We start from the raw sequence: 10,830 nt of genomic DNA on the forward strand, positions 1-10,830 counted from the left end.
CCAGGTCCAGGGACCCAGGCCAAGGTCCTGCTCAGTCACACTTGCTCGTTATAGACCGGCACCGGCACATATGTGTGGTGTGACTGTTCACCAAGACGCTTGTCAAGATCAGGCTCAACATACAAGTCCATAGAGGAGGGATTATGTCACTCTCAAAATCACCAAACCGATGATTTTGAATGCTGTATTTTAAAACTATTCCTGGAGGACCTGAGTCTGTCTACTCCCATGTTGATCCTCTTCCAAATTGAATGAAAATATTAGATGTCTGTACAAATACAAACACTAGTGAGGGCCCATCGGATGCCTGCCCCCCCCCCCAAAAAAAAAATCTGGTTGCTGCAAGGCTTGTGTCGGTGTGAGCCCTACCCCCCAATCCAATCAACGTCCCGCTCTGCCCCTCCAGTACTGCAGAGCACTGAGCATGCCCACTGCAGCTTTTAGCCCGTGGATAGAGCGGAGAGGAAGAGAGGGAGGGAGGGGAGAGATAGAGGGAGGGAGGGTGAGAGGTAGGTCTACACCGGAGCTGCACAGTGCTGGGATGCTTCTGCAGCTGAGAGGAGAGGGACTGTGTGGGGGTGACTTGACATTGACAACACAAGTAGGGACGCGGAATATCACACAGGATGCAGAATGCGGGGATGACATCACCTGGAACATGAAGACACCCAGAGGGTAAGGAGGAGATTTACATTAAAAAAAAAAACACCTGGAAATAATGTGATGCTTCAGGTCAGCAGAGGAGGAAATTAACAAGACGTTGACCTCAGTAAAGATCAAGCGTAACCAGCCACGTCTGCATTGTCATGCTAAACCGGTCACAGCGTCTCGAGCAGCAGCTCGTTCAGTCGTGCCTTTGCTGCCATTCATTCGGATCTCTCTCGAACAGATTGGGGGGTCTCTCGCAGAGAACGGGATGCGAAACATCACTGTCGTTCTGCTCTGTGTCTCCTCTCCGTGCAGCAGCATCTGAGGCGTCGGACTCGCCTGTCGGTGTCCCTGTCAGCGTCCCTGTCAGCGTCCCTGTCGGTCTCCCTGCCTGTTCAGCGGTGCTGTCACTGTCTCAGTGGCTCCCAGACTGGGCGGAGATGTACGCCTTCTACTCCCTGCTAGTCTACATCTTCTACACCGTCTTTAAGAAGGAGGAGGAGGAGGAGCAGGAGGGGGGGGCAGCGTGTGGCGCTGCCTCGGAGGTGGGTCTAGTTATGGCATGCTGAGAACCCACAGGGTTCCTTTGTCTTGTCATCAGTAGAACATACGTACCCGGCAACATGCTCCACCAATCCCATGTCTGCAAATATATGCGTCAGATTGTAGATTGCTTTTGAACCTTGAGATACATTTTTATCCTACATACAGGAATTCACCAGGCAGACGCTGTTAGAATGTATAAAGGTGTTTTCTATCCGTGTGATGATATTGCGGATATTGTTTGTGTTCTGTCTGTGGTGTAAACATTTGTTTGTTTGTGTACTGTCTGTGGTGTAAACGTTTGTTTGTTTGTGTACTGTCTGTGGTGTAAACATTCGGTACATTTATCATTGTTTCCGCTCCCTCCCGTCACCCTGATGTCTGTTGCTATGATCAGGAGCCAAGACATGTTTCCATGGAAACAGGGAGCAGGAGGAGAAATCGCCACACCCCCAGGAAGAAAAAAAGCGCATGTGCCACCTTCAGTGACTCAAGTGAGTGCTTTAATTACAGCGTTTATAAATAGATCCTGCCTTGACTAACGGTAGTGATGCCAATAGTAAATTGTTCTGTTATCACAGACTGGCTGCTGGATTATTAATTTTATGAATTCATCACTTATTCACACAATCATCTATGTTCTTTCAGGCAGTAGCAGTGAAGGTGATAGCCTCTCCCCCAGTGACGAAGATGATGGTGGCGTTGGTGACATCCCAGATATCCCAGCATGCACCCCTCTTGCTGCGTTCCTGTCCTTCAAGCAGGAAGCGGAGAAGAGGAGGGCTTCCCAAGTTCAGCTGGAAACAGCCAAGGTACGTGGCCTTCTCACTCTACATGTACACGTATCTCGTACATTTGTCTGACTGCACTGCATAAATGATCACAATGAAAACACCGATCACAAGAATAAGGTAGCGTCTCACTGCGTCCCAGGTGGAATACTACGGTGCAAACCCAGATTTATCTTCCCTAGTTGACAGAGTCTCCCTTGGTGGCGGTGATGTCCCACTTGCTGAGTTTTCTGGAGCAGTACTCCCACCTCCAGCAGCTGCAGCAGCAGGCCGACCAGTACCGGGTCCAGCTGAAGAGACACCGCGCCCAGCACCGGCGCCAGATGAAGGCCCTGAGGGCCTCGTACCGCCAGCGCCTCCGTGACAAAAACAGCGTCATTAGCAGCCTGGAGGAGGTCATCACCCAGCAGCAGAGCCCCAGTCCGGGAAGCGAGGGTGAGGGAGAGAGGGAGAAGATGGGGGGAGAGGAGAGGAGAAGACAGGGGGAGAGGAGAGAGGGGCGGAGAGGGAGAAGATGGGGGGAGAGGAGAGGAGAAGACAGGGGGAGAGGAGAGGAGAAGACAGGGGGAGGGAGAGAGGGGCGGAGAGGGAGAAGATGGGGGGAGAGGAGAGGAGAAGACAGGGGGAGAGGAGAGGAGAAGACAGGGGGAGGGAGAGAGGGGCGGAGAGGGAGAAGATGGGGGGAGAGGAGAGGAGAAGACAGGGGGGGAGAGGAGAGGAGAAGACAGGGGGGGGGGGAGGAGAGGAGAAGACAGGGGGAGGGGAGAGGAGAAGACAGGGGGAGAGGAGAGGAGAAGACAGGGGGAGAGGAGAGGACAGGGGGAGAAGAGAGGAGAAGACAGGGGGAGAGGAGAGGAGAAGACAGGGGGAGGGGCTGGAGCGAGGGGGGGGGGGGCGGAGAGGAAGAAGACGGGGGGAGAGGAGAGGAGAAGACGGGGGGAGGGGAGAGGAGAAGACAGGGGGAGGGGCTGGAGTGGAGGGGGGGGCCGAGAGGGAGAAGACGGGGGGAGAGGAGAGGAGAAGACTGGGGGAGGGGCTGGAGCGAGGGGGGGGGCAGGGAGGAAGGTGATGAAACGGGGGGGGAGGTGTGAGACGATCAGAGGGAGGGGATTACATTACAAAGCCTGAGGATGGAGATGATTCACCGGCTGCGAGGTGAAGGGCAGGATAGAGGAGGGGGAGGTAAAGTGGGGATATAGAAGATGATAAAGCGATGGAGAGGGAGGTGTGGAGAGAGGAGAGGAGGAGATGACAAGGCAAGGGAGTAGCTTTGGCAGATCCATGGGTGAGGCCATTAAACAGGGTTAGAATCTGGAGGGAGAGTGGAGCGTTGGCTAGAATCGATATCAACGCTGAGAAAAGGCAGCCACTCTTATCAGGACTTCGATACTGTTGAGTATGTATTTAGTACTACTTATATGAAACAACACAGTGCATGTTTCTATGATCTTGCCCCACAAGTATTTAGAGGCAGAGTACAGTAGGAGGGGTAACTCACAGACAGTAGGAGGAATGGCTGTCGATATTTAAATGGTGCACACTGCCGGGTTTTGCAGAAACCATCCATCACACATATTAGTCTCTCATCATTGTGCCATGACTCGATGCGTTTCACTGTGTTCCGTGGTAATTAAGATAGATGGGCTGTGAAGCAGTGACGCCCAGAAGGTCCCTGGGGGATGAAAGCCAGCAGATTGCTCATTCATTAGATTTGGTTCTGTAGGTTGTTGGTGTAACTCAAACAGGCATCCTCGGACTATTTAAGGTAGCATAGCTGGGCCTGATCTCAAAGCCATGGCGATATCTGTTCTCTGTTAGGAAGATTAGACCAGACGTTCTTCATGTGGAACAGAAGGACAGAGATCCGCCCCACCAACCCCTTTCATCTGTGTGTGTGTGTGTGAGCATATGTGTGTGTGTGTCTGTGTACGGCCCTGTGTTTGCGAGACTCCAGTGATCCTGGAGTAGCCAGACCCCTCTCTTGCAGACTGATATAACCCTGGAGAAATATGTCAGATAACCAGTGCATCCGTGGCTGTAGGCAACATGGTGTGGGTGTCTCTCTTAAAGGACCTCAAGCGTGCTGCCTGTCATTTCACACAGATACATTCTTGGGTGGTGAGAGTCTATGGCACTTGGCCAGTGACTCAGTTGCTTTTTATCAATGAATAAATCATCCCAGAAAGTGCTGCTTGTCTTTCCCAGCGAGTGCACTTACAAGCCTCGGCACATGCAGGCCTTCACGTGTACTCGTGTCGGGCTATAAATAGCCAAGGGGACCCAGAATTGTGGTGGAGAGAATGTTTTTCTTGTGATGGGCTGGTCTGAGTCATAGAGCACGACCGGCTCTTTGGGAGATCCTGTCTAGAGTTGCTGTATTGTTCTCTTGGTGCTTTGATTGTTCTGTGGTAAACTCAGACTATGTGCTTGATGTGGGTGAGTGGTGGGTTCTCTGCTTTAGGAGCTACAGTAATAGAACATGTTCTTAGAGCATGTTCTTACTCCCAGAATCCTTACGCAACATGTTTTAATCCATTTGATGTGGGGGAAAAAAGAAAAAAGAGAGAATAAAAAAGTATTTGTGGGGTGTAAAGGGACATAATTTTCCTAAATACCAGTGCTATAATCCCAGGACCCCGATTGGTGTCTTAAACAGCCCAGGTTCCCCTCTCACGTTTCCTCTGGTCATGTTTCATGCATATGCTGCCCTTGTGTGAGGAGACAACATCCCTGCCCCCCCCTCTCTGCCCCGCCCCCTACACCCTCCCCACCAATCCTCATCTCCTCCCCTGGAAGAGTGACACATAACCTGACATGGCCTCTGCCCGAGGCCGAGGGGCTGTCTGCGTAATTAGCATAGAGCTCAGGCAAGACAAACAGCTGTGACAGAGCATAATAAATCATTCAGAGGAAACTGATGAAAAAAACGCTACGGGGGCACGTTGCTCCGGTCGCTTTTGGTTCTGTTGAACTTGAGAAATGTTTAAAGTTGTAAATCTGAATCATTCGCCCCCCGCCTGGCTCATCAAAGCGGTAGAAGCCGCAGGTGAGCGCCGTAAGTCACCCCATCTGGGAAATGGAAACACCGCAACCATCATGTGACCATGACTACACACGTGTGTGTGTGTGTGTGTGTGTGTGTAAAATAGCTTTCCATGCACAATGAATTCCTTTCATTAATATTTAAACACACCACAGTGTTCAATCTCTCCTGGATATGTTTAGAAAATGGGGCAAATGCTGCCGTGGATGTTGGCCCTCTGCAGCCTTTGTACAGTACGATGGAGGAACCTAATATGAAAACAGTCCAGGGACGAGATGCTGAGGGTAACGCTGGTCCTGCTGCCTGTGATGGGTGATGGTACTCAGGGCCGGCTCTAGGGTTTATGGGGCCCCAGGCGGGAATCGATTTGTGTGTGTGAGAGGTGGAGGGGGGGGGGGCACTCTGTGATGACAGCGTGTGTTTCTCCCCAGGTGAGTGTAGCGGTTCCCCGGGGGCGGGGCTGGGGGCGGGGCTGCGCAGCCTGGTGGAGTCTCTGTCGGGCCTCCAGGGGGAGAGGAGTCAGCTGAGAGGGGAGCTGCGCCTCCTGCACTCCCAGCTGGAGCAGAGGGAGCAGGACCGCCACTCACGCGTACTGGCCTTCCAGCAGCAGGTACTCTGGGAAACGTGGGAATACACACACACACACGCACGCACACACGCGCGCACGCACACACACATACACACACACACACAGCTCGCACACACACACACACACGCACAGCTCGCACGCACACGCACGCACGCGCACACACACACACAGCACATTGTATACACACAAACACATAGAGCACATTGTATATATACACAGACACACACACACAGCTCGCACGCACACACACACACACACGCACACACGCACAGCTCGCACGCACACACGCGCACACACACAGCACATTGTATACACACAAACACACATAGAGCACATTGTATATATACACAGACACACACGCACAGCTCATACGCACGCACACACGCACACAGCACATATCCACACAGCACATTGTATGTATACACACACACACACACACACACACACACAGAGCTCATTGTGTACACACACGCACATTTTATACACACACACACACACACACACACACACACACACACACACACACACACACACACACACACACAGTTCAGTAAAGTACCCGGTCTCAATGAGATTTACCTGTCTAAATAAAAGTCAAAAAACGCACATAGTACACTAGATTGACCTCCTATTTCCTCCACAGATTGACGAGTTGAAGAGCTGCATCGAAGAGCGCGAGGAGGAGCTGTCCAGACTGAGAACTGACTCTGTAAGCATTGTGGACGAGGTTTCATTCGTCATCCACACAGCTGCCACAAAATCACTATCACAGCCGCCTTCGCCTCCAGAGATAGAGCGATACACCATGAAGAAGAAACCAGATGTCTCAGCACATCTTACTTCACCATCCCTTTTTTACCCAGAGGGAAATCATTTGCTAGATCAGAAAATACAATATTACAAGGCCAGCACTGAGGTATTGAACTTCTTAATCCTGGTATATTTCTCCCAGGAACTGATGTTGTGTTGTTGCTCCTCAGGGGGCCACAGACTCGGAGAAGCGCGTGGTTTGCCTGTCGGCAGAGAACGAGAGTCTGAAGCAGAGCCTGACCGTGACCCAGGGGCTCCTGCAGCAGCTGTCCATCATCCCGTCCCAGTCCAGCTCGGTGCTCATCAAGGTGAGACGCGCCCCGGCGGCGGAGCCGTGTGAGGCTATGGGCTGCGATAACACCATGGCGCTGTCTTCATAACTCATATCTCCTCACCATTCCTGTTTAGGAGCCATCTTATCCTGTTCTGACACCCCCCCCCCCCGACGGTGCCCTGTGTGTTTGTGTGTGTGTGTGTGTGTGTGTGTGTGTTCCCTCACAGGAGAATGAGAACCTGCGTAGCCGGGTGCATCAGCTGGAGAGCTCTCTCCAACAGCGCGCCGAGCAGCTGTCACGTCTGGAGCGACAGAGCGAGCAGAGCGAGTGGAGGAGAGGGGAGGAGCTGAGGAGACGAGACGAGAGAGTGAGGGAGCTGCAGCTGGAGCTGGATAAGGAGAAGGGCAAGGAGCCGCTGGTCAAGGTAGGAGTCCTCCTGGAAAAGCCTCACCTGGAATGAAACACCGGCGTTAAAATCTGGCGCTTCAAGTCTCGTTGGGGGAAATGGTGGAAGACTATTCTCTCTCTCTCTCCAGCATGTCACTCAGACGGTGGAGGTGGAGTCTCCTGCTACGCTGTGGCAGTTGGCGGAGGCCAGGGAGAAGAACGCCATGTTGTCAGACAAGCTGTCCAGTCAGAATGCGCGGTGCAAAGAGCTGGAAGAGCTCATCAGGAAGTCTGATGAACACAGCTGTAACCTGCAGCACAAGGTGACCGGCTGGAGGGTGAACCCAGCATGTAGTAGGCTACCTATATTTGTGTGAATCCCATCTTAAACAAGGGGAAAATGCGAACGCAATTCATCATCCGACTCATCTTGCGTCCCAGATCGCGGCCTATGAGACGGAGATCGGTAAACTGCGGCAGGAGCTGCTGAAGGAGATCGGTCACCTGGAGGAGAGGAAGGAGGAGGCGGTCAAGGCAGCGGCCAGCTGCTCGGCAGAACACTTCCAGAGCCTGCAGCAACAGTTCTTTAGTGAGTCCCCCCGTCAAATACAATCCCTAGAACTTGCTCTGTGTCACAGATGCCACCGTGTGGCTGAATTTAGATAACCTGTTTAAGAGATATATAATACACACATCAGCCAATGGGTGCTGGGTTAAGAATAAGTCATAGTTCTTAGGTATAAACCCACATCGGCTGTAGTTGGAAAGACTTCTTTATTGAGCAATGTTTTGATCCCAGTGTACTGCTTGGTACAGGGAACTAACTGAGCAGCCTCACCCATAAGGGGTGGGTCCTACTGTATATATGAGGCAGCATAAATGTCTTTTTGACCAACCTGACCTGATGAAGACTGGAAATATTCCTCAATAAAGAAGTCTTTCAACTACAGCCGGTGTGCAGGTTTATACCTAAAAACTATTAATTTAGAGAACCGGCAATTCATAGGATGAAGTAAAATGACTGAACTGAGGTAGCTCACCCTGAGATAATTGAAATAGAAAGCTGTGTGTCATCGGTTACACTTGGTTAAAAGGTAGAACGCGGCGCCGCCCGTTGACTCTCGCAGAGCCCCTCACCAGTCTGAGTTCTGTGCGACCCACAGGCCTGCAGAAGCGCCTGACAGCCCTTCCCCCAACGCTGCGCTCCATGAAGACGGACTACGCCAGCCTGAGGAGCCAAGTCCGCAACTTCTCCGACTTCTACGGAGCAGCCATCAACGATGCCAAGAAACAGGTCAGGCACAAGGTTTAAAGATGGACGCTTCTGCTTGCATTCCGTCTGTCGGGGTTCTTCAGTTTTTAGGGAGGAAGATATCGATACCTCTGTTAATCGGTGACAACTGAGATGTATGGTGGTTTTAGAGGTATGCTCTAGATTCACCATCAGCCCTGTCTTCATCACAGATCTCAGCTGCTATAAATGAGATGTCAGAGGCCAACAAAGACCTGCTGGAGAAATACCGGAAGGAGGTGGCGATGCGCAGGAAGTACCACGAGCAGCTGGTAGAGCTCAAAGGTACGGGGGGGGGGGGGGGTAATTAAGTCAAGCTTATTGTCCTTCGCTCTTTAGTCTTTCACTTATGACTGAACAACTGTGTATACCGCTGTACGTACCCCGCTTCCAGGCAACATCCGCGTGCTCTGCCGTGTAAAACCCGTGCTGAAGGAGGACGAGCACGAGGAGGGCCAGCAGGTGGTGGTGACCACGGACCCCAACAACGAGTCGGCGCTCACGGTGATGAACAAAGGGAAGGGGCGGGTCTTTGAGCTGGACAAGGTCTTCGACCCTCAGGCCACTCAGGAAGAGGTAGAGAACACAGCGGGGGATGGGGGGGGACAAAGACCCCTGTTGTAGTGACAAACATGCTCTCAGGTTGCTGGATGTGCCGTTAAATGAACCACCTGTTTTCTACATTGCCCCCAGGTGTTTCAGGAGATTGAGCCTCTTGTGACATCCTGCATCGACGGATATCACGTCTGCATCTTTGCCTATGGGCAGACCGGCTCTGGGAAGACCCATACCATGGAGGTGCGTTTGTTTCGTAAGCCGGTGTCGTCACAGTTTCTGCTGCTTAGCCAGACAACCTGACTCAAATTAAGCTGTCGATTAACTGTGCCTCCCCTGTCACTTCCAGGGCAGCGTGGAGAACCCAGGCATCAACCGGCGAGCCCTGAAGCACCTGTTCAACGAGATCGAGGACAGGAAGGACATGTGGACGTACACCGTCAGTGTCAGCTCTGTGGAGATCTACAACGAGGTGCTCAGGTACAGGTCACTGTGGAATATTACCCGGCCTGCGGATGGGATAATGACGTAGTGCAGTCATCCCTGACCTTGTGTCTCTTGTTCATGTCCTGGTCCACAGAGACCTGCTCAGTAAGGACGGAGAGAAGCTGGACATCAAGATCAACCCCGATGGGACAGGGCAGCTCCACGTCCCCGGCCTCAGGGTCATAGAGGTCAAGAGCTTTCAGCACATCAAGAAGGTTAGAGATGCATTTCTGTTTTTAATGTGGCAGATATACTCATGTCCATGACATTGTTCTGTGAATATAGATCGTCATTAGAGCCTTAATTGTTTCGTTAGAGAGAACCTGTACCTACAGTTTAAGTCATTGGTGCCATATGTGCTATAACACACTGGGACCTTCATTGTGTGCAGATTTTAGCGATGGCGCGTCGCAACAGGATCACGTTTGGCACCCAGATGAACCAGCACAGCTCTCGCTCTCACGCCCTGCTCTGCATCACTGTGCTGGGCACAGACCTGGCCAGCGGAGCCAAGACCACAGGTCAGTCATCCATGGAGATGCATCGAGACAGTATGCAAGTACATGGAGATCAATATAACCCGTATACATGTACGCTAAAGATACGTTTCATAGATCCCGATGCAAATACGTCATGCGAGGAAATGAGCCGTTCCAGGTGTGGAGTCCATTCACCCCCCCCCCCCTCCCCCCATGTCGCCTTCAGGCAAGCTGAACCTGGTGGACCTGGCGGGGTCCGAGCGAGTGTGGAAGTCCGGGGCGGAGGGCGAGAGGCTGAAGGAGGCTCAGAACATCAACCGCTCCCTGCTGGCCCTGGGGGACGTGATCCAGGCGCTGCGCGGCCGCCAGACGCACATCCCCTTCCGGAACTCGCGCCTCACGTACCTGCTGCAGGACTCCCTGGGCAAGGGCAACAAGACGGCCATGGTGGTCCAGGTACGGCGTCCAGCGACGTCCCCCGCGTAAACGGCCGCCAATTAACTGATGCTGTCCCCCACTTCAGTCCTTGACTCTTATCAGAAAACATTATTTACTGTAAGATTTTATCTGGAAAAGGCTGTTGACCCACTTTGTTGTCTGCTGTAGGTGTCGGCTCTGGAGAGTAATGTGGGCGAGACCCTGTGCTCTCTGAAGTTTGCCCAGAGGGTGTGTAAGGTGGAGCTGGGGCCTGCGGCGCGGAAGATAGAAGCGGGAGGAGGCCAGTGTGACTCATACTCCTAAAATCACCCACTTCCTGTTCCCAGGGAGCACCAGGACCCCCGGGGACTCCACACACACACGTCAACCAAAAAAATCCAGAAACATCCACGGATGCGAGGCTCCCTCGGTCATTATCAAAGCCATCAGCTGAATCAAAAACAATCACGCTAAAGGGCTATGACTTTGGACGTCTCCGTGATGTCAGGGTTGCCA

General features: G+C 52.4%; 1 protein-coding gene across 1 annotated transcript; it reads left to right on the forward strand.

Moving 5' to 3' along the window:
- Window positions 1–1,088: 1,088 nt before the first annotated feature.
- Window positions 1,089–10,638, forward strand: LOC311312202 (kinesin-like protein KIFC3; the record flags this gene model as incomplete). Its single annotated transcript, XM_084442075.1, has 19 exons — window positions 1,089–1,193; window positions 1,589–1,685; window positions 1,840–2,003; window positions 2,165–2,417; window positions 5,457–5,635; window positions 6,258–6,323; window positions 6,595–6,732; window positions 6,926–7,123; window positions 7,236–7,409; window positions 7,528–7,675; window positions 8,250–8,380; window positions 8,551–8,662; window positions 8,772–8,953; window positions 9,071–9,175; window positions 9,282–9,412; window positions 9,513–9,633; window positions 9,810–9,939; window positions 10,124–10,353; window positions 10,504–10,638. The coding sequence occupies 19 exons, from the start codon at window positions 1,089–1,091 to the stop codon at window positions 10,636–10,638; spliced, it is 2,799 nt and encodes a 932-aa protein (XP_084298201.1).
- Between the last annotated feature and the right edge of the window lie 192 nt (window positions 10,639–10,830).

The sequence above is a fragment of the Borostomias antarcticus genome, assembly GCF_949987555.1.
Source record: "Borostomias antarcticus genome assembly, chromosome: 8".
Classification (NCBI taxonomy): Eukaryota; Metazoa; Chordata; class Actinopteri; order Stomiiformes; family Stomiidae; genus Borostomias; species Borostomias antarcticus.